Below are 24,720 nucleotides of genomic sequence, written 5' to 3'. Positions count from 1 at the left end.
ACACACACACACACACACACACACACACACACACACACACACACACATAGGGAAAAAGTGCCAGAAGAGTTAGACTTTAGTTCTTGCTCTAAGTATTTGTATAATCTTGGGCAAGTTACAGAGCTTCTCTGAGTCTCAGTTTCCTGCTCTGTCTAATGGGAAAGTAAATACCTCATGTGCCTAAATCATAGGGCTGTTATCACAACTAAATGAGATAATCTATGTGAACTGCTTTGTTAGCAACATATAACATAAAATGCTACATAAATGTCAGCTGTTATGATGATGGTGGTGATAACAGTTGATGATGATTGTTTAAAGATTAATTTATAACTTAATAGAGAAGAAAAATAAGAAAGTCAATTAATGAAGAATCTGCTTATACTTTAATAGACAGTCATTTTCTAGTTTTAGTAATTATTCATCTTAGTTAAAAAAAAAAGTTGACTATGCCCAGGTCCCTATTAAGAAATGAAAGCTTAGAGGTGGGCAGGTGGCTCAGCGAGTAAGAGCACCGGCTCCAGTGTTGGGATGACCTGGATCAAATCCGGGCTGAGATACTCAGCACCACACCTTATAACTGGCTGTGTAACCTTGAGCAAGTTACTTAACCCCGATTGCTTAAAAAAAAAAAAGAAATGAAAGCTAATTGAATATTGATGGGAAATCAAACACTTTCTTGTTTTCTCATCATGAGTAAGAGCTTTCAGAAAGGCAGAACAATCCTTCTAAAAAAAGGACAAGCCTTCCCAGAGAGGTATAAACAGGGCTTTAATGAATGCATTTTGCATTGTAATTATACAACTATGTGATAGACACAGTTTTCATGCCCTAAGCTCTAGGTTGCTCTGTGATCGACTGCCCTTGATTGTTACATGTACATATATATGTGTCCCCAGTAACATGGAAGCTCTCCACCAGGAGGAACTGTGTCTCCTACTCCCTGCCCCCCCATGACATGCTTACTACACAGAAGTACAAGATGAATCCACTTTGAATGAACAGATGGACCAGAATATGTGAGTTTTCTTGGAGCTTCATCATAATAAGGGCTTCATTTGTTATTTTGTGATGCTTTTACCCATGGAATCTCAAAGCATGTCAGTCTATGTAATTAATCATATATAGAAATACACCTCTTCAAGTGGGTTAAAAGAGGTCACAATAGATAACCTGATTTTGTTACAACAGCAGGAGGTAAACTGAGTCACTCTACTAGGCATGAAGATACCTGACATTCTTTAGTAGGTATACACATGAATGTCAGCGCTTATAAGCATATTCATATTTCTTGTTATCTTATAAACTATTGTCAAGATATTAGGAGATACCCTGTTTTCCTGAGCTAAGGCCCTGCAAGCAGGCTGTATCCTGAGCTTGGCATAACAACAATCCTTTGTGCTCACCCTCTGGATGATCTCGGCCAAAGCAAAATCCTAGAATTGTTTCATATAATTATTGTATTGCTTTGACCAGCACCAGGTGTTCTCTGAGCTTGGACAAGCACCTGCTGTATTTATGTCCGGGTCATGACGCCCTGCTATGAATCAAACTTATCTCATTGTTACTGTTACCCCTCATTGTCAGGGCTACCACTCACTGCATAGCCATTGGTATAAATACTGAGATCTCCCCACACTAAAGCTGGTCCCCCCACTAGAAATGGGCCCCCGCACATGTGTCTAATTTGACTCCTTGCTTGCAAGCCCTTCCCCTCACTTTGAAATTAAACTTCTGTCTGATTCCTGACTCTCCTGTCTCTAGTCTGCTCTGTTTGGCTCCAGCCACCCACAAGTTAGAGGCCAGTTCAATTCATTTGACATTGTAAAAAATTATTATAGTCAAACAATAATGAAACAAGATGAAAAGACTCTACGAAGAAATACAGATTAGGAAGGGAGGTTTTTTTAATTGGGAAAACCATTTGCTTTTCTCCAATCTTGTGGTCCCTCTCTAGTCTCCTGTTTTCCACAATCTTTCAAGTATTGCAAATAGTATCTCAATAAGTAACTACACCTGTCAGTTCTCTCAGGACTCAAGGCCATCTGGGTGAGGTGACTTGAATGCATCAAGGGCAAAATGATTCTCTTTTACTATCTCTTTAGTTACTTCGGGTGCCAACTCTGTGTTAAAAGCATTTTTGTTTTATGTTTTCCAAAGCAAATGTCATTTTTCTTGGCCGACAAAATAAAAGCAAAATAAGAAATAAGAACCTCTACCTTCTGTCTGATGTCACTTAACATCATCCCATTTACTCCCAAGTCAAAGTCCTATCTCTTCCAATTCAGCACCCTCCCCCAAAAGCAAACAGAAAACCTCTGCTGGTCAGAACTTCCCTCGCCAGCCTCAACTCATTTTTAGCCCCCGCCACTAATTTTTATATGACAGGGTACACTCTTCTAGCTGTCCTCTGTGCAGCCCTATTTCTGTATTTTGTACATTTTTTAAAATATCATTTGGTTGCTGAGTTACATATCAGTGAATATCCCTATCAGTCTCCTTAAATAAATCCCATTCTTCTCTTGATTGGAATTGTTTTGCAGATGACTTCAATGTTGGGAAACTGGTGACTGGGGGGTGCCCTCAACAAAAATAAGAAGTTATGAAGAGAAAGGAGGCTTAGGAGAAAAAAAAATAATGAGTTCTGTCTTGGGCTGAGTTTGAGGTGTGTAGGGTACAGGCATTGGAGATATCCCACATGCAGTTAGTGATGGAGAACTGAAGTTCAGAATACTGGAAAAAGATACTAGGTCTGGGGATTATCTGCATAACAGTGATAGGTGACTCCACTGGAAGAGAAGAAAGGTAGGAAAACAAAAAGAGAAGAGGTCCTATAACAGAGCCTAGGTACGGTACAGTACCCTGGCAATGGAGGTAAAAGAAAGAAAAGCGACTGAGGAGAAGAAATCATACAGGTATATTTAGATATGGAAGATGCCTCAGAGTCCATTGAATCCCACCCCCTTAGTTTGCAGATGTTAGGAAGTAGAGGCAAAGAGAAGTCCAGAGACTTTCCCAGAGTCTCATAGCTCATAGAGTCTCATACACTCAAGTGTCTAGTACAGGATTTAAACCCAGATCATCCTGACTCCAAGTCTGATGCCATATTCATTACACCATGCTACACAGAGCAGTATCACAGAAGATGTTGCTGTTGTTTGTCTTTTGTTTTTGAAGAGGACCCTGACAACCGGAAAACGATGACAAGACTTGCAAATGAATTGCATTTCAGTGAGACAGGGTTGTGCAAAGTAACCAGCCTCATTCTCTCCTCTGGAGCCACCTGGGTCCTGTGGCAAGATCTAGATCAGGAAGACTGGAGATGACCCCCATCACAAAAGAACCAGGAAGAGGAATGACCAGGAATAAAGGGGTTGTCAATAGTATCAAATCCTGAAGAGATGTCAAGAAAGAAGAAGAAAAGACCATTAAGAAGAAGTAATCTTGGAGAAGGCAATTTGAGTTGAGTAATGGAAATGGAAGGTACAATGTGATAAGTTTTAAGTTGAGAAGAGGGTATGAGGTATAGGAAGTAGAAGCAGTGAAGACAGCTTTTTAAAAGAGATTTGGTTGTGAAAGGGAAGAAACACTGAACAATAGCATGAGGAGATATATTAGGCTAAAGTGAAGGTTTTATAATGATGGGAGGCAGGATTTACTTGGAAGCTGTTGGATCTGTTTGGAAGCTGGAGGGAAAGAGTCATTGTATTAGGAGAGACTAAACGTTAAAGGAGCAACTCTGATCAATGCAGCAACCAACCATAATTTCAGGAAACCAATGAAGAATGCTATCTATATCCTGAAAGAGTTGGTTGAGAGACGTATTTTGGATGTGGACGGCTAATATGGGAATTTGGTTTTTTTGACTGTGTATATTTGGTACAAGGGTTTTGGTTTTTCTTTTTTTTTTTATTGGGGAGGGGAGGAATTGGAAGAAAAAATGCTTGCTAGTTGAAAAAATACTTTTAAAAGAAAGAATTTAAGAGTTAAAAGAAAAAAAAGGAGAGAGAGGGAGAGACAGATAAAGAGAGGGACAGAGAGAGGAAGAGGAGCAGACTTCCAGAGGAGACAGGAAAGGATGGGGTTAAGGATTTGTATAGGTAGGTTGATATTTGCAAGGACAAAGTAGTCCACTCTTTCCTTTGAGACTAGAGCAAAGGAAGAGAGAATGGGAAGATGGTGTTGTGGTGATTTGAAATCGAGGACTGGGGAGTAGCATAGAAGGAGCTTGCAATGTGATGACCTTATTTTATTCAGTGAAGAATAAAATTGATAAAATCCTCTGTTGTGAGTGAGGAGGTACTGTAAGTGGCATGAGGAGAGAAGATTTGGAACAGACGCTCTGCAGGATGGGATACAGACTCAATCATGGACGAATAAAAGGACTGGTGCATAGCAGTCGGTGTTCTGGCAAGATTAGCATAGCAGTAGGTGCTCTGGCAAGATTAGATAATATATATTTGAAGTAGACACAGCACAATAATGTGACTTTTGGTCTTTCCACCCTCATGATTTATCAGGGTATATGTAGGAGCAAAGGAGAAAGATGGTGGGAGGAATCCACAGCTAGGGTTTGAAAGGGATGATACACCACAGGACAAGAGCCTAAGGGACTCAAGGGCAGAAGACAGGATAAAACTGAATTGCTTAATGAAAGGTTCGAGTGAGGCTAGAGCAGGGATGATGGACTGGGAAAGCAGGAAGAAGTGGGAAAGTTAGTGCCCAATACAATGACTGGCACACAGGAGGCGACAGGAATAGGAGAGATGGGACCTGTTTTAGATATAGATAATGCCAGCATGAGGAAATGTCCTCTACCAATGCGGGTTCACACCTTCTCTGCAACTTAAAGAAAGTTGCCTTTCTGGAGAGGTTCCTGGAGAACTGAGAAGGTAAAGGACTTGCCCAGGGTTCCACTGTGTCACAGGCAGATCCCAAACCCAAATCTTTTTTTTTTTTTTTGCCTTTTGGAGGGCAATTGGGGTTAAGTAACTTGCCCAAGAAGTTACACGGCTAGCTCCTTTGTGTGGGTGTTAAGTGTCTGAGGCCGGAACCAAACTCGGGTCCTCCTGACTCCTGGGCTGGCGCTTTACTCACTGCGCCACCTAGTCGCCCCCTCAAGTCCTTCTTTCTATCCACTAACCCACATTGCCTCTCACCTGGCACAAAGGAGATGGTTAAAAAAAAGTTTACTGCTTGATCAATTAATTGATTAGCTAGGCTGCAGGGAGGAGGGACGAAGTGGTTTAGAAGGAGCCAGGGACTGGAGCCAGAGATGGAAAGATAAGTGATTATGGTCAGATAGAGGAGCATAAGAATATCAGGAATATGTGTGTGTCAACATTTAACAACTCAACTGTTCTCTGACTGCATCGGGTGTGAAGTACTTGCTTCCCTTTCCCAACCCAGTGCAAGCCCCTGGAAGGCAGAATTCCTAGATTCAGAGCTGGAATTAATCTGAACAGTCATTTCATCCAGTTCCCTCATTATAGAGAGAAGTCTAGGGAGAGGAAATGACCTTCCTGAGGTTACACAGGCACTGAGTAGCAGAGACCTGCTTCAAACCTAGCTCTTCTCAAAACAAGCCCTGCATTCTTTCTCCTGCACCAAACTGCTTTACAGCCATTCACAAGCTCTGCAAAGGGCATGCAAAAGTGGATGTCATATGAATAGGGGATGTCTGTGGACCAGCTATCACTCAAGCACCTAGCACTTAAGTGCAGAAGTGGAGACAGCACTCATCCTGGAGTCATAAGACCTGAATTCAAATCCAGCCTCAGACACCTCCTAGCTCTGTGACCCTGGGCAAGTTACTTAAACGCTGCTTGCCTCAGTTTCCTCATCTGTAAAACAGGAATAACAGCACCTTCCTCCCAGGGTTGTTGGAAAGATAAAATGAGATAATTGTAGAGCACTTAACATAGTGCCTGCACATAGTAAGCAATATTAGATATTATCATTACTGAAAACTATCTACTAAGAAAAGGAGGCTTGGAGACCTGTGTTGGTGGGGGGAACCTCCACAGGAATGACATCCTGTATACTTGTTGTACTGACTTAATGTCATCTAGGTAGTATCAGGAAGGATATCTATATCTATATCTGTCTATCCACACAATACACCCACATATATACACATACATATATACACACATGTATAAACACATGCATACATATAGACACATATATGTGACCTACTGGTAATTGTGTGTATATACACACACACACACATTCTTCAAGTCTATAAAAATTATTGTTCTAATATAGATTTCTAAGCCCTAATCAGTGAATCAGAGGATCACAGTTCCAGAAGCAGAAGAGACCTCAGCTGTCACATAGTCCGACCTTCTTTCTGTACAGGTGAGGAGTTCAAAGCCTAAGAAAGTTAAGGAACTTATGTAATATCACATGGGTAGCAAGTATAAGAGGCAGAATTTGAACCCAGTTCCTCCAACTCAAAAGCTGATGCTCTTACAGTATACCACACTGTCTACTAAGCCAATGACTCGTTTATTTTGAGTCATATTTGATGCAAAAATATCTAGTATAATAACAACTGGCATTGTTCATTCAAATTTGTTGAAACAGGATTTGATCTATAATGAAATTTCTCTGCCTATGGAGATATCAAATAACAGACATGAGAAACTCTGAAGTTAATGATTGGTATGAGATGACACAGATTGAGACAGAAGAAGAAACTGACTTTCTTGTTTGTTTTTAAGAAATGCAATGCAGAAATGATGTGTGAAAATAAAATTTTCTTTATAAATATCTTTATTCTATTTTGTGGAATTTAACATCCTCTTTTTATCACATTTTATAATTCTAGCAGAGTGTTGAGACCTAAGATCATTTCCTGTTTTTCTTCACGGTACATGGCACATGGGGTGCTCAGAATATGCTAGGTAAATTGAATCAAGTCCTTTCAGGTACACTAAAGAACCTTGTCCGACTCCATGGAGAGAGTAGGTGTTCAATAAATACAAGATAGGTTGGACTCTTTACTCTTTTAAAATTCAGACAATACAGTCACAGTAGGCAAAAATTAAAACAAAACTGGTTTGTTAACATGACATTTTCATTCAAATTTTAGGACATGGTTAAATTTTGCCATTAGGAATTGCTGTTTAGTTAGGAGAAAAGAAAAAAAAAGGTGAAAAGGGATTATTTGAGATAAGAAAAAGAAAATATAAGTAATAACTTATAAACAGGTAATTCACGGAGCAAAGGACAGAGAAAGAAAGATGATAAATCAATATGGGAAGGCCACCAGCTAAGATTTCAAAGCACCGATGGAAAAACAATTATGTTGCAAAGAGGATAAATGTAAGTGCTAAAAGTAGAATGAATTATTTAGATGTGATCCATCTTTTCTTTTCTGTAGAAGCCTGTGAAATCTGATTAACTCACTCAAACTGAAGATAATGATTTATGGTACAGAACTTTTTTTTCGCTGGCAACATGAGTATGATAAATGTTCGAGTAAACAAGAAGGACGCTATTACAATGGTACATCAATACAACATCTGTACATAAAATGCAAGCATCTTGGGTTGATTTTTTTGGTGGGCTTTTTTTAGACTGGAGCACAAAAAAATTTAAACAGTGTTTTGTAAGTATCTACTAGGCTTCTGGCTTACTCATGCTCTCACAGCTGCCAACTGATACTTCAAACAGAACTGATGATCGGAATGTATTTTTCAGGTCAGTCAAAACTCTGAATACATGGCATCAGAGTGTCAGAGTTGGGAGAGGTCTCAGACGGCATCTAGTCCAATCCCAACTGAAGCATGGCTTCCCTCTATGACATCCTTGACAAATGGCCACCTAGCTTTTCCTGCCAAGTTCCTTGGTATTTACTAAAAAAAATCATCGGTTATTTAAAATACAACCAACCAACCAAACTATGACGCTATATGGAGACATGTAAACAGTTATAACCATCAAGGACCTAGACACCAGGCTTCTTGCTACGAGAATGCCTCCCAAGATCAGAGTTTCAGTCCCCGATACCTAACATGCCCCACAAAGGAAAGAAAAATCGAATCAATATTTGATCTATGACCTACTGGCAATTTACTGTGTTAGTTATTAGAAGCTATCTTCTGCTACACACACAGAGGCATTACTCACTGCTTCCACTTCCTCTCCTCTCACTTCTCAACCTTTTGTCATTTGTCTTCTGACTTCATCCTTCAACTACTTTCTTTACGTGGTGCAGCAGAGAGGTTGCTGTTGTCATTATCTTTGTTTTACAGACGAAGAAACTGAAATTCAGCAACATTAAGTGACATGCCCAGAGCCATGCAACCAGTAAGGGTGTGATGCAGGATTAGAACTCAGGTCTTCTTGACTCCCAGCCCAGGGAATGAGGCTCACAGCTGCTCTGTTTCCAAAGCAGAGAATGCCAGGGAGACCCAGGGTAACCTCATCATTCCTGCCATATATAATAGTTTGGTTTAAAAGAAAAAAAGGGCCAGCCTTCCCTTTTGGGGATGGCATCTCAGGCTTCAATTTCTACACAAACTAGCAACCTCAGTTCAAACCCACTTTAGATATAAAACTTGAATTGTGTTTCTTTTTAACTACATGCTTATGGTTACATGTGTGACAAATGAGTTAAATGGGTATACACCTGGTCAGGCAACAGGCTAGACTTAGAGAAATAATATCCGGGCCAAGCAGACTGGCTATCATTGTTGCTGAAACCCAAAACAGTGAAAAGAGTAGGGAGTGAAGCATGAGCTCAGTTGGCAGAGTTGGCACCAACTTGAAGTTTTTCAGACTGCACCCAGTAATTGTGTTTAAGGTGATACTTTATTGGAAAGCCTGCAGACTCAGCCCCTGTCACTGGTTGCAACCTCTACTACCCAGAAGAACCCTGAATCTAGGAATCATAGAAATGGAAAGAATCTGAGAAATCATAAAGTCTAATCAACACCTTTTCCAGGTGAGAAAACTAAGACTCGAAGAGCGGAGGTATAAACATGGTTTATGACAGATTCAGGATGAGAACGCTTGTCTTACGAATCCCAGCCTGGCATTGTTTCTGTTACTGCAGTTCTTTTGGGGTGGAACTTTCCCCTATGGGACTGCTTGGGAAAGGCAATGTGAGTATATCTCTTCATTCAGTCAGGGATAATTTGTTTGGATTGTCGAATTAACCCTGTATGTGCAGGGCTCATAAAATTATTCATTGCTTATTAACAAATTTCATGCTGATGAATTGGTCCCTAGGAAACAAGGAATACAAAGAAATACAGACTAATCTTTGAATGGACAATTATTTTGAAAATCTCTTGATCAGCATGTCGAAGAGAACACTTTCCTGTAACAATGGTCTCTGTGGATTCGGGTTTCTTCTGCTGGTAATGGGGAGCACATTGAAGAGATTTCAGTACTCACCATGGAACCATGGTGCAATTGTGTCTGAATTTTTCTCAAAGCCGGCTCTCAGTGGGATCTGGTCCTCCTTAAACCATGTGATGATGTTTTCTTGGGCTGAGTGGGACACAGACCTCTTCACTCCCTGATTTCTGTCATTTGCAAAGGATTAATATTTTCAGTTAGATTTAATATGATAGATAAAGCTAGTATTTTCTAAAGGGACACAATATGCATTTAAAAGCCCAAGCTACCCAGTCAGAGGTACTATGAGATTTTTTTCTTTTGGTACTATGCCCCATGGCCAGAAAATAGATCGTTTTCTGCATCTTTCCAGCCATCCTGACAGATATGCCTGACAAAAATGTCATGAAAATTTAAGTGAGCCATGGGTATGACCAACTGCTGTGTTTACTTTAATTCATTTTTAATATTATCTGGGAGCTTCATTAACTCCCAATTAAAATCTGAGAAATTAAGTATTAATATGTGGAGACCGCCTTTAGCACAAGTTTCCTGGAGAGAACCTATTTGTAAGCAAAGCATTCAAATCAAATTAAGTCAGTTCCTGCCTCAACCTTTTCATCCTTCAGTTTCCTTTTTTTTCTCTGCTTCCACTAGTCTCTCTGGCTCACTTCCCTTCTCTCTCTTGTCTACTCTGAAGGTTTGAGTTCACTTGAAAGATATCTTCAAAAATGAGGGCGCTTGAAGATTTATACAAAAAGGACAAAGCAGGTATTGAATTAAATGTTGGTGCTAAAGCCTCCTTAAAGTTCCTCAAATGTGACACTCCACCGATCTTTCCTTTGCCTTTGCCTGCTTGTCCCCCATGCCATGAATGCTCTGCCCCCTCATCTCTCCCTTTGCTTCCTTCAAGGTCCAGCTCAAAGCCCACCTTCTGCAGGAAGCCTTTCCTTATCCTCCCAACTGCTAATGCCTTCCCCTCCAAGATTACATTCTGGCTACTCTGGATGTATCTTGTATAAACCTAGTTATTTATTCTCCATTCAAATGTATGCTCTTTGAAGACATTGGTTTTTGCCTTTCTTTGCATTCCCAATGTTTAGCACAGTACCTGGCATGCAGCAAGCTCTCAATAAATGCTTGATGACAAGCTGATTAGGGCAAAGGTCAATGCCATTCCATCCTTAAACATATTTTCCAGATCCTTGCATTAAATGAAGCCTTACTTTCCTCTGATGACACCATGTCCCTTGTACCCTATCTTTAATGGTAGCTTCTCCTGAAGTGGTTGACACAGTCTTTGTTACTCAATGTTATTTGTAGACTATTGTGCCCCCTCTTGTGAATTCCACGGTATCTGATACCAGCCTCTCTTTCTCTCTTCCTTATTAAATTCAGCTATCACTCCCTAAGACATACCCCCACTGTTTTCATGACTTCAGTCCCACCCTCATGATCTGCCCCTCCAACTCTGATGAAGTCAATGTCCCTGTTGACGATGTTCCCCAGCAACTTGACCTTGATGCCATGAACTCCTCACAGGATACCAAAGCACACCTATGCCTTGGATCCTGTCAGCACTCTCCTACAATGTCCCCATTAAGAAACTATTGCCTCTTCATTTCAAAACCTCTATTGAGAGGGAATTTCTACTCGAGAAGATCAAGGTCATCCATTGTCATCTCTTGTTACTTCTCTAATTTCCACGTCCAAATTTTTCTTTATATCTTTACTTGTCCTTTTTCCTTTCCCTTATTTTTCAGAGGAAGAAGCTTGTTCTTTCCAAGGTTAGAGCCTCTATCTGTGTCCTCCATCCCTGCCCCTCCCATCTGTTCTGATTGGTCTATCAGTTGCCCTCTTTCTGGGGTGTACCTTGAACATGCACAACTCTATGCCTTCAATATTTTTGTGTCAGCTGGCTCCTTTTCCTCAGTCTACAAAAAGGTTATTGTATCCCCAAGAGATGGCAATTTCACCACCTTCAACTACCTTCCCTTGACTCTCTTACTCATTGAGCCACTAGGTTATTTCTGCTTCCTTTGACCAGCAAACTCTTAAAAAAAAATCAATAGTGTACCACTCATTCTTTCTACTTCCTGACTATCACTTACCACTAAATCACTTATAAGTGGATTCTTCTCTTATTACTCTACTGAAACCATGATCTTAAAGATTACCTTCTGTAGGGTTAATGGAATATAAGATCTTCCTGTCCATTTATAGGCCTACGTGGCCACACGTGTTCCCCTTTTCCTTTGAATGGGAACCATGTTCCCAGATCTAAAGGCATACAGGTATTTGAATTGTGGATGTCTTGCTGCTTTGAGAGCTGGCCCAGTTCACAGCTGTGACACATCCTGAGTCACATACAGCCCATCAAGTGAAAACTATATACATTCAGGGAGATTTATATTGCCTTGGGGGAGGAGCTTTCTTAGGGGGGGAAGCTTGCTTGCAAGAAGGCTTTCACATCATTTGGCACTGAGTCACGTGGATTGTGAGGCCTTCTGACTCTGGGTCTATTAACTGAAAACTATATACTGGGAGGTTGGTATTTTACTTTGGCCTCACTCATGGGAAGGATGTTTCTTTGTGATTTGGTCAGACAGACTCTGGGTGCCATTGTTAAGGAGCCCCTTGGCTGTGCCCAAACCCAGATGTTGATGCTCCCTGGCCTGATGATTAAGTATCTATTACTCTGTTTAGAGTGTTCGAGCCCTGTCTATTGAATTCTTTCTTGGATTCTTCTTTCTACTTATGTCTGTTAAAGTAAAATCTGAACTCCTTTAAAGTTGTTTTTCCTTTAGAAAAGCAAATCAAAGAACCTGTGCTAGCAGCCCACCCTGTGTGCTAGTGCCAAACCCTAAATCCAAAGATCCTTTCTCAGATCTTCCTATTCTTTGACCTGTGCACTCTATGACCCTATCAGCTACTTCCTTCTCAAAGTAAGGAAACAAGAATTCATTAAGCACCTATTCTGTACCAAGAATGTGCTGAGTTCTTGACAAAAATGACATAATTTGCTCTCCTAACAACCCAGGGAGGTAGATGCTGAGGAGACTTAAGCAGACAGATTGTAAATGACTTGCCCAGGGTCACACAGCTAGTAAGAATCTGACGCCCAAATTTAAATGCGCATCTTCCTGACTCTAGGGCCATTGTTCTAGCCAATGAGCAACACACCTCTTGAAATACTCTCCTTCTTAGTAATGTGGCACTCTCCTGGTTTTCCTACCTCTTGCCATTCCTTTTATCTCCCTTAATGGCTCCTCATCCTATTTCTACCCTCATTCCAAACCCTTAACCCATTAAAAAGCCTCTGTTCTTCTCTCTGTATTCTCTTTATCTCAGTGATCTCATCTAAAACTCCTATAACCTCAACACCTCCAAAACCATGTAGTCCAACCCATACCTGAATAAGAATCTACCCTTCCATGTTCCTAACAAATGGCCAAACAGCCTTTGTTTTAAAACTTCTGTTGAGGGGGCCCTCAATATCTCTCAAGGAAGCCCATTCCATTTTGGGAAAACTCTTAATTGTTAGGAAGTTGGAGATATTTTTAAAAATAGGTTTAAATCTGATTCTTTGCAACTTCTAACTTTTGTTAATTTTCCTATGCTCTGGGGCAAGCAAATAAGCTTAATCCCTCTTCCATATCTCAGCTCCTTAACTTCATGAAGACAGAAATCATGTTCCCCTCCCCTTTCCCAAGTGTCCTCTTCTCTAAGCTACTCATTCCTAGTTCATTCCTACGTCCTCACATGGGATGGTCTCCAGTCCCTTCACCATCCTGGCCATGCTCCTCTGGATACACTTCCCCTTGTCAATGCCCTCCCAAAAAATGTGTAGCTCAGAATGAATGTGCTATTTAATGTTCTCTGACCAGGACATTATACAGATGGTCCATGAATTTTCTTGGATGAAACGTAAGATTACACTGTAGGGAGCTCCTGATGAGGAACGTCCTTTACTAATGTAGAATGGCACCTGGGAGACTAAACCTCTGAATACATCAGTATAGGAAATCCCAGGTGAGGAAACCCCCTTTAGAAATGCAGGTTGGCACCTTTTCTGCAGCTTACAGAGGTAGAGAGTTGCCTGGGGTCACTGTGAGTTTAAGTGACTAGTCCAATGTCACACAATTGGAATTTGTTAAAGGCAGCTCTTCCTAACTCTGAGGTCAGCTCTCTAACCACTGCCTCTCCATATCTGTTGAAAAGATGGAAGTGACTGACAATGATAATCTGCATTGAAGATCATAATTTTGACCAAATTCAACATATACAAAAGTACCAAGGGATTTGGTTCATCCTTTGAAATTTTCTATTTTGAGTTATAAAAGGCATTTTCCTATAGCAGTATGATCTCTAGACCCTAGAGATGCCAGGTTTATACTCTGAAGCTAGAGAATATATTGTGTTTGACTTGGTCAAGAAGTTCACAGACTGCAGCAGAGAACACAAGTGAGTTTGGGTGCTGGCTATCCTTAACAGCCTTGTTTAAAAGGTGTCCCTTAAAAAAATCTCTATTAGAGATCAATCAACTCCAAATTGCTATGGATACTAATGGAACTGAAATCTGCAAGAGCTGAATTTATTTTCTCAGACATATTAACTGTCTTTGCTCCAATTTTTTAGAGCCCCACGTGCTTTTCCAGAAAAAAAAAGCTACCATATGTGACATTTTCATTGTAGCACTCTGCATAATAGCAAAAAATTGGGTACAAGATGGATGTCCATCAATTGGGAAATAGTTTTAAAAGGGGCAGACTCAAGATTGTGGATTAGAGGCAGTAATCTAACTGAACTCTCTCAACATTGCCTTCCAAGCAACTTTAAAATAATGTCTTAAATCTAATTTGGAGAAGTGGAGCCAACAACAGTTCAAGATGAAACCTTTTTCTAACCCAAGAAAACTTGGGAGTTTGGCAGGAGATGTCTGTAACACTGGGGTGAAGGTCTACCTGAGGCAGAACCAGCACTAGCTTTTGGAAGGTGTCATTCCAGAGACAGTAGGGGTGTATATGGGGGGGGGGGAAGGTCAGACAACTGATCAGAAAGAGATATAAAGGACACTCTGCTGGCACTGGGTACAGCTGAAACTGGCAATTATATTGCTCACGTGCAGTTCTGGTCCCATATCCAGGCAGAGTGCTGTGCTGTTGGTCAGTTACAAGGGACCCAGGGGCTCAAGTCACAATTAAAGAAGGAGCCCAGACATCACATTTCAAGAAATTATTGAGTAAAATTGCCCCAATATCTTAGCTCCATCAATTGCCTCCTGAAAGAGATCTCCAAATGAAAACTTCCAGGAATATTATAGCCAAATTCCAGAGCTTCCAGGTCAAAGAGAAAATACTTCAAGCAGCCAGAAAGAACAATTCAAACATCATGGAGTCACAGTCAGGATCACACAAGATTTAGCAGCTTCCATGTTAAAGAAGCAAAGGGCTTGGAATATGATATTCCAGAAGGCAAAAGAGCTAGGATTACAACCAAGAATAACTTACCCAGCAAAACTGAAAAGGTGGGGGGGTGGGTGGGGAATGGATATTCAAGGGGGAAATGAATATTTAATTAAATAGAGGGCTTTCAAGCATTTCTGATGAAAAGATAAGAGATGAATAAAAAATTCGACATTCAAAAGTAAGACTCCAGAGAAGCATAAAAAGGTAAATATGGAGGAGTAATAATAAGGGAGTCAATAAAGCTAACCATTTATATTCCTATATGGGAATGTGATACATTTAATTCCTAAGAATTTTATTATTAGTGGGATAATTTACATGGAGAGAGGGCATGGGTAGGAGTCAAACATGTTGTGATTAAAAAAATGAGGAGGTGAGAAAGAAGGGTGCATTAGGAGAAGAGGGAAGGGAAAGGTAGAATACAGATTATTTTCTCACATAAAAAAGACACAAGGAAAATGTGGAAAATTTTTAAGGTTGAGGGGAAATGGAGGGGGGTAGTGGCAAAGAATTGGAAATTGGGGGAATGTCCATCAGTTGTGGAATAGCTAAACAAGTTGTGGCATATGATTGTGATGACGAGGGAGGGATTTCAGAAAAATGTGATATATGAACTGATACAAAGTGAAGAGAAGATGGATAAAAAAGAACGAGGAGATCACTGTACACAGTATCAGCAATGTTGCAATGATGATCAGTTGTTAAAGACTTTTTACTCTGATCAATACAACAATCTATGACAAGTCCAAAGGACTCGAGATGAAAAAATGCTATTAGCTCCAGAGAGAGAAGTGATGAACTCTGAGGGTAGATGGAAGCATAATTTTCTCACTTTCTTTACTTTTTTTAACTTAAAAAATATGGCTAATATGGAATGTTTTGCATGGTCTTGCACATATAATTGATATCATATTGCTTTATGTTCACAAGGAAGCAGAAGATACTCATGTCCTGGTCACCTATTTCTGCAGGTCATGAAAAAAAAATGGCATTTCCCCAACTTCAGTCCTCTAGTGAAATGAAGCAATCTGAAAATAATGGTTAGAGCTTAGGTGTCAATCACTGAGTTCTGTGTCCCAATACAGGGCTCTCTGCTGACCTCCAGTCTTGCATTGACCTCCAACTGCCTATTAAACATCTCAATCTGTATGTGCCATCACCATCCTTCCAACCTCCCAGGCTCATTACCTAAGGGCCATCCTTGCCTCCTCACTTACTTGCCCCCCTCATTTAAAATCTGTTGCCAAGACCTGTGGATTTTACCTCTGTGCCTTTATAATCTTCTTACACCCCAGTGATACTGTTCTCCTTGATGTCCCTTAAATAAGGCACTCTCTCTTCTGACCATGGATGCTTTCTCTGACTCTCCTGGTGTCTCTTCATCTCCACCTCCTGGCTTCCCTGGCTTTCTTCAAGTCCCAGCTAAAATCCCACCTTCTACAGGAAGCCCTTCCCAAATCCTCTTAATTCTAGTACCTTCCATCTCTTGATTATTTCCTATTTATCCTGTAGTTAGTCTACTCATACATAGTGTCTGCATGTTGTTTCCTCCATTATACTGTGAACTCCTCAAGGGCAGGAACTGTTTTTTTTTTGTCTCTTTTTGTATCTCCAGCACTTACCACACTACCTGGCACATAGTACGTGCCTAATAAATCTTAATGACTGGAGCTTTTCAATTTGGGAGGCAAAAATATAGAGATGCCACATACATTTTCTTCCATTAAGTTACAGAACTTCTTTGTCCTTTTTCAAATAAGGAGAGGAGTGCTTGTTTAATGGCCACAAAGAGGGAGACTTTCTTCGTATCTTCTCCCACGTTTTACAGATGAAGAAACTACTTCAGAGAAGCAAAGTGATTCACGTAGTAAATCAGGGACAGATCCAGGATGAGAAGCTTAGCACATACCTGGGACATAGCAGGTACTTAATGAATGCTGACTGATTGAGAAGTCAACTCTCTAGACTCCAGTATTCTTTTCCCCACATTTCTTACATCTTTTATTTCTAACTGTTCTCTTCTGCTCTCACTCCAGCTAGAATATGAAACACTGAAATAATATCAGTAATCAAGAGAGAAAAATATCTTTTCTAGCTGAAAAACAAGAGGGATAGGAAATTTCTACTGTGATGTCACTGTCATTTTCCACCAGACACTGGCCAAAGCAAATTATAATTTTCCCTGTCGTCCTCTAAACTTTTCTAGCATCACAGAAAAGGACATAATTGCCAAGAGGAGAATTTTCAAATCGTTAACTGTGCCATATCTGTGGAGAGAAATGGCCGTCTACTTTTTATTTCACTTCAGTGGTAAACAGAGGTAGCCTGGCATCATCATGATAGCACTTTAAGGTCTGAAGTACTTACAAATATTACCCTGTTTAATCCTCACAACAACCCTGGGAGGAAGGTGCTGTTATTATCTTCATTTTACAGATGAGGAAACTGAGGCAGACAGTTATTAAGTGACTAGCCCAGGGTCACACAACTAGGAAGCAGGGTTTAGATTTGGGTCTTCTTGACTCCATGTCCAGCATTCTAGCATGCTGTACCACCTAGATGATAGTAACATTAGATTGGGAGTCAAGAGAGCTGGTTTCATTTCCTATCTATCACTACCACTGAACAGTTGTGTGACTTTATATAAAGTCACAATCCCTCTGAACCCCAGTTTCCTCATCTGACCTGGAGTGCAGTCACATGAAGATTAGATGAAGGAACTGGGGATGTCTAGATTGCAATTGACTAAGGGGGAGTGTCAGGGTGGGCAGAGCAGACGTGACAGCTATCTTTGAGTATCTGAAAGGCTGTCATTTAGAAAAGGGTTAGATTTGTTCTGTTCTCCCTAAGAAGCCAGATCTGAAGCAACATGGCATAAAAGCTGTCAAGTCAGGCTTGCTATCAGAAAAGACTTTCTAACAATCAAAGCCATCCAAAAGTGGAATGTTAGTGGGTTCCTCTCTGGGTACTGACTACTTGGGCAGGTATGTCTTGGTACGGATTGCTTTTGGGAATAGACTGGCCTACATGATGGCTGAGATCCCTCCAACTCTCTGATTCTGTAAAATGAGAGAGCTGGACCAAGTAATTTTTATAATCATTCCTGAATTTTTGCTATGATCACTTTTGCTTCTTTGCCTTGGCTTATGAGGGGCATTGCGGTAGAAAGAGCATGAGATTTGGGGTGAGGAAATCTGCATGACCATAAGAAAGTCTGTTAAACTTTCTGAACCTTAGTTTCCTCATCTGTAAAATGATAATGATAATGTTTGTACTACCTCTCTCAAAAGGTTGTCATGAAGAAAGTGGGTTTTTTTTATTTTTTGGTAAACTTTGAAGTCCTATAGAAAATGTAGTATTATGAAAATCACAGATCAATTTGCTTTTTCCATTAAAAGCCACTGATAACAGTGAAATGGAGAACTTATCTCCAATACTCTTCTCCTTTCACTTCTTAGATGAAGTAGCTTCTCTACTGTCCTTTGATGGGAGGTATTCGTGACCAGGAGGTAAAAAGGGGAGAACATCAAAGACCACACCCTCTCTGCCAACTATGCCAGCCTCCAGGTAACAAAGGGTTAATGAAAAGCAGTCACCAAGGTTACTCAAGAAGGTGGTACTAGAAGCAAGATTGAATTTCACTTTCTAAGTTTTATCTTGGGCTGTGATTTAATTTTAAAAAGGCAGTGTGGCACAATGGATAAAGTCACTCTTAGAGTAAGGACAACTTGGTTCTAGGTCCTACTTCAATGACCCTCAGTGTCCCAGACAACTCTTGATGACTTTGAGTTGCAAAGTTGTTGACATTCTCCTTGGTGGAGGGAGTTTCTTCGCTGGAACTTCCCTGCACCAGACAGACACGTTTATTGTACTAGCAGCTGACCACCCTTGCCTTCTTCATGGGAAAGACCCACCTGGTCCTTCAATCTGTCTTGTCTGTTCTGATTTTGGTACTCGTACTTCTGGGTGACTTACCTGTGAGGTTTTCTGGGAGGTCCTGCTGGGTTGAGCAGTTGAGGTTTTGGTGGAAGAGGAGGCCTTTTGGGTTTCTGTGCAACACCTTGGGAGCCCTGGGTTCCATCACTGCCTTTCCCTTTCTGTGCAGCCAGGGATAACCGCTTGTAGTCGTCTCTAGCTTGTTTAGCAATAGACCGCCTCTTCTCATCGGCTGCTTTGGATCTCCGCACTAGGAAAACAAAGAGGAGGAAGAGCCTTCGTCCACCCACAAAGAGACCACAGCTCTATGGCACGATGCATGAGGCCTCACGACAAACAAATGTCACCCAATGAATGACAATTGCCTAAGCCTCCCTCTTAAAATCCCTCTGAAAACACAGGCAGTTCTATGGTGCAGTAGATAGAGCACTATATCTAGAGTCAGGAAGTCTCATCTTCCTGAGTTCAAATCCAGTCTCAGAAACTTATCAGCTGTATGACGCTGGGCAAGTCACTTAACTTCAATTGCCTCCTACTCCGAAATAAAAATACTAAAAAAAAGAATGGTAGCCAGGACTCCTTCCTGATGTACAGTACCCAACTTCTGCTGCAATGGGACTCATGTGTAAGGTCTTGTGGTTTCTGGGAGAGTTTTCTAGGTAGTGGGAAAGGAAAGAGAAGGAGATATTGCACCATCTCCTTTAAGGACATCTTGGAGTTGGCAGAGTTAAGAGTTATGAGTCACCACCAGTAGAATTATTCCATGGTGTAATTGTTACCCTAGAATTTTAAAATGAAGAGGTAATTGTCTCATCCCTCATGAAAAATGTTTGGGATGCAATATAGCACTGAGTCACTGGCAAGTAGGAGGCAGCAGGGAACCTCTGAGTGGCTTATGGCTCAGGGCAGAGTGAAGCTGTTCCAGTCTTACCCTTTATGTCTCTCCCCCACCCTCAGCAATGCAGCTAAACTTGCCCATTTGCTGCTCCTCACACAGGGCACTCCATCTCCCATTCTCTGTGCCTTTGCACCGCGTGTCCCTCATGCCCAGAATCTTCTCCCTCTGCACTTCCAACTTAGAATCGCTGGCTTCCTTTCAGACTCAGATTGTACCCCATCTTTTGCAGAAGGCTTTTCCCAGTTAGCCTCCCCATTTATTCTGTATGTATCTTTTATTATATAACTATTTACATGCTGTTTTCCCACTAGATTGCAAAGTCCTTGAGGGAAGGGTCTATATGGCTTTTGCCTTTTTTTTGACTCCCAAGGACTCAGCACAATGCCTGGCATATTGTAAGTGCCTAATAAATGCTTACGTGTCTGATTAAGTTCCTATGTGCAAAAGGACCCCAGTAAAGAAAAATAATTCTCCTTAAACAGATCTAATTTCAAGGTGGGCTGATTTATACAAAGAAATCCTGAGGACACTTTAGTCCTTTGCTTTTATAAAATATAATTCTAGGGAGGAGGACTGGTAGTCCTGGAACCCTAATCTCATCAAGAACGGGTTAAAGAGGGAACAATCCATATATATCTAGAATGATGTAAAAGTCTTCTAAATTCAGAAAGAAATAAAAGGCTAAGGGGATAGGGAAGGGGGAGGGATTTTTAGAAGGAACCCCCTACTCACATCAGATCTGGGTTAAAGAGAGAAATATATACATTTAGAAGAGAATAAAAGTCTTCTAAACGTATAAATAAATAAGAGGGTGTGAGGGAATAGGATAAGGGGGGCATAGAATGGAAAAAGGGGTCAGAGGTGAGTCACACATGAATCAAGAGGGAGGAATGACAGATGTATGTTACACTGGTACTCAAGCAGTATTAGGAAACCAGACAGGCCCCCCAATATGTTGGGTGTATTTTATCTTCATTCCTCTCACCCTGAGGATTTATGGGAGACATGGACAACAGAGTAAGGTATGGATGGGTTCTACTTCATAGCACCAAATGAAAAACCTACATTGATGCAATTACAGATACATTAAAGTGCTTAAAATACTAAGATTTTCATTGTAATCTTGCTGTGATGAAATTCAAATAATATTCAGGGCTTTCTATTTTATAAATGCTTCAATTCCTACCTTTATCCTCTGCTAAGGTACTATAAAAAGATAATCTGGCAGTATAACTTCAATGGTCTGTATCCAGGCTGTCATTAGAAAGAAATGAGAACAAAATTTCATTTCAAATCTTAATTCTTTAAGGGCTTAGGCATACTAGGTATCTCCACTGGCCTTCTTTCCATTTGGTTGTCAACCAACAAGCACACTATACTGCAGTGTCCAGTTCTTTATAATTATCAGTTAGAAAACACTGCATTAAAATTTCATCCATCAGTCATCCAATGTAATTCTATTAAAAACCTACTATGTGCCAGGTACTGTGTGCTAAGTCCTGGAAATACAAAGAAAGGCAAAATCCACAGCTCCTACCCTCAAGGAGCTTACTCTCTATTGGGTAAGACAACATGTAAACAAATAGCTGCCTAAAATATACATGTAGAGTAGATGGAAAACGATGTATGGGAAGACTAGCAGCTGGGGGGACTGGGAAAGGGCTCCTGCAAAATGTAGAGTCTGAGCTAAGTCTTGAAGGAAGCCATATCTCTTTAAAACCACCCAATAAATTCTAATATGCTTCCTGTCTCCTTCCTAGTCAATGTTTTTAAGGTCTGATCATTTTAATGAATGAATTGGTAAAGAAGAGAAGAGATTACTATGTACTTACAAGACTCCTGCCACTCTCGCTCTTCCTTGTTCGACTTCTGGGTTTCTTTCCAGCTCTTATAAATCTGTCTGGTTCTATCTTCTTCTACTTGTTTCAATTCATCATCTTGTTTTTTCCTCAGTGTTTCTTTCTTCTGCTCAAAAAATAAACAAGCAATATGCTTTGCATATTCAGTCTTGGGAACTGATTCAAACACCTTAGATTCTACATTGAAAGGATAAGGACCCTACATCACAAGGGGAGTGTTTCTTTTTCAGTTTTTTCATGAAATAATAGGTGGAAGCATGAACATGAATCTCAATTTCAATTTAATTCTGGCTTAAATAGGGTGCTTTTGATACTCTGATTAAAGATTTTTGGAATTCAAAACTATCTCACAAAAGCAAAGAAAGCTAAATAGATGACAAAATTAATAATAATTTGCTCTCTGCAATGCAAGAATTATCTCATAATTACTTGGCTAACAGAGTCAGTGTAGTGTGGATGGCATATGAATACTGCTGTAGACAGGGTCATAGTTTGAATGTGATTATTTGACAAACTAGCAGCAGATGCCATCAATGGTCAAATAGATTCTAATTGATTCTTCTCGTGCTCTAGAAATTTCTTAAAAATATTCTCATTCTGTCTTACTTTGCTTAGTGAATTATAAATAACATAAAATGAGCTTCATGGATAAAGAATAGATGAGATTTGGTTTTGACTATGGTGTTGGCTTTAAAGAACTACAGTACTTAGTCATTTTAATTCCTCTGGGAAATGGATTTTCAGCACCATCTTCAATAATTTATCTTTATGTTTCCTACAGATATAACAAGTGCCTTCTTTTTTAAGAATACCATATCAATCCATTTAAAGTAATGGATTAAGGACACAATGCTATAAGCCAGAAACAGGAACCAAAGTGAAAGCTGGGAATAATCAGTAAATGAAAGAAACAGTCCAGATCCAGGGAGTACACAGGACCCAGCAGTCAAAATGGAGAAATAAGACCAAGATAAGGTAGCAGGAAGAAGTCAGGAATGACACCCAAAACCAAGAGTCAAGATGAAACAGTTGGCTAAAGAAATCTGCAAAAACAGTCAAGATGCACCCAGACAGGAGACCCAAAACTAGCACAATATCTGTTTCAGACGGGAAGCTTTTTACTCTTTTCCTTTTGGAGCAGGAACCAGTTACTGGGTCTGCAGGGCATACGATCTCAGAACTGGAGGCTCAAATTGCTAGAGTGCACTAACTATCCACAATTGGCAAAGCATGACAGAGAGAACTGTGGATTACTTTTAGAAAGGAGTTCTGCCCTTGAATAGATTATTTACCTACAATTGGTAGGGTATGCACACTGAGTTGGGATTCCAGTGATGATTTGTACCAATCCATTCATTTGCTTTTTTCCTCTTGGGAGATGGTGGCAATTAGGGTGCAGTGTGTGGCCAGTTGAATAGTGTAACATTAATGAAAACATACAGGGGGTGAAACCATTTTGGCCTTGCTAACACTTGCTTTAACCAAATGAGCTAAAAGGTGCTTACGGAAGTCCATACTTAACACTTATCACTTAAAGGCATGTATGTGAGCTGGAAATAAAAGGAGATGAGGGGGAAAATCTGAGTATAAATTCTAAAACCAGGTTTAAGTAACAAATGGTAAGTATATTGAATAAGCTTACTTAAGCACCTCTAAGAATCAAAAAACAGAACATATGGTTCCCACTGCATCTCTAATTCTTACCCTTTCCCAGTCCTGTATCCACATGCTAGCATAAGGGTTCATTTTTTTTCCAAGAATCATCTTGCTATAGGATAGGGATTACCAGTGAGAGTGTTTAATATGCTGTTACATGGCTTTAATGGATGACATTTATTTTCTATGATGAGTGATGCATGTTGGTTTAAGTATTTGCTACCAAATACAATTTAATTTAAGATGGATATGTTGGTATTCTATCAAACTCCATTGTAATGCTGATATCAGCAATGAAATCAGATATCAGATAAAACTGCCTGTTTCTAAATTAACTTTTTCACGAAACATCTGCAGCATGCCAAAGTTACATCTACCTGGAGTGATGACATACTTCAACATGAGGGAGAATCAATGATCTCAGTGATATAGAACTTCCTCCACTGTGTAATCACAACTCAACCATACCTTCTCATCTCCTGAGATTCTAGCCCATATCCTTCCAATGATCCTCTTAATCAACATGCTAGAGATCTTTCTCCAGCTCTTTGTTTTTTTCTTTTAATTATGTTTTATTGATTTAAAAAAAATTAAGCACAGTCATTTCTAAATATAGCCTATCTACCTCTCTCCATTAGTTCTCCCTTGTAACTAAGAAAAATTGTTAAGCAAAACCAGTCAGTACAGTGACTATACGCTTCATCTGAAAACCTAGCACCCACCTCTCTGAGGCTTTAATTATTTGTCCTTTAGAAATGAGATTGGTCAATACAGTTGCTTAGTTTGGCTTCTTTTGATTTAAAAGATATTATAGTCCTTATGTATAACTCTTTCCTGGCTCTGCAAACTTTATTCTTCATTTCATACATGTCTTTCTACATTAAAAATATTTTTTTACTGATTATATTCACATAGCATAAATTGTTCAGTCCTTCCTTAATCAATAGGCACCCACTTTGCATTTTTTTAACTACAAAAATAGTGCTATAAATATTTGTTATATATTGAAACTTTGTTTCTGTCTTTGACCTCCTTATGGTACATGCTCAGTATCAGGTCAAGAATAGAAATGGTTTAAGAAATTTTCTCACATAATTCCAAATTTTTTTTTCTCCAAATGGTTTAATAAAGTCACAGTTTCAATAACAGTGAATGTGTTGCTATTTTTTGACATTTACTCCAACAGTGACTTTTCTCTTTTTATTACTTTACCAATTTCCTGAGTGTAAGATAAAACTGAATTATTTTAATTTGCATTTCTCTTAATAGTAGTGATTTGGAGGATATTTTAAAACTTTTTTTATAGTTCACAATTCTTCTTTTCAAAACTGTTCACATCATTTGACCCCTTATCTATTGGGTATTAGTTTCTGACCATTTCTATCTATATATTTGCCATATATTTATATGGGTGTTTAAATGCACATATATGTACAAAGATTATTAATCTTTATTCAAGCACATTTATTTTAAAAAGTTCAATTTACTAAGTTAAAAAATACACTTTAGTATGTCTACAACATGTAAAAATAGAGGTTAAGAGTGCACATGA

At 39.7% G+C, this 24,720-nt stretch overlaps 1 protein-coding gene across 5 annotated transcripts in view; it reads right to left on the bottom strand.

Annotated features, from left to right (window-relative positions):
* The window catches only part of SH2D4A (SH2 domain containing 4A), a 118,365-nt gene that overhangs the window by 21,040 nt on the left and 72,605 nt on the right, over positions 1-24,720 (bottom strand). For all 5 annotated transcript variants that reach the window (XM_069075764.1, XM_069075763.1, XM_069075762.1 and 2 more), the window contains 3 exons: positions 21,486-21,618; positions 18,795-19,005; positions 9,409-9,539 (listed from right to left, as the gene is read on the bottom strand). In XM_069075764.1, the coding sequence (XP_068931865.1) occupies positions 9,409-9,539; positions 18,795-19,005; positions 21,486-21,618 (475 nt within the window). The remainder of the gene's footprint in view (positions 1-9,408; positions 9,540-18,794; positions 19,006-21,485; positions 21,619-24,720) is intronic.

Source organism: Petaurus breviceps, unplaced genomic scaffold, assembly GCF_028583685.1.
Source record: "Petaurus breviceps papuanus isolate PSGF00001 unplaced genomic scaffold, PetGlider_PUasm1.0 90919, whole genome shotgun sequence".
Lineage (NCBI taxonomy): Eukaryota > Metazoa > Chordata > Mammalia > Diprotodontia > Petauridae > Petaurus > Petaurus breviceps.
Note: the sequence above shows the minus strand (reverse complement) of the source record. Positions and strands in the feature narration are given on the sequence as shown.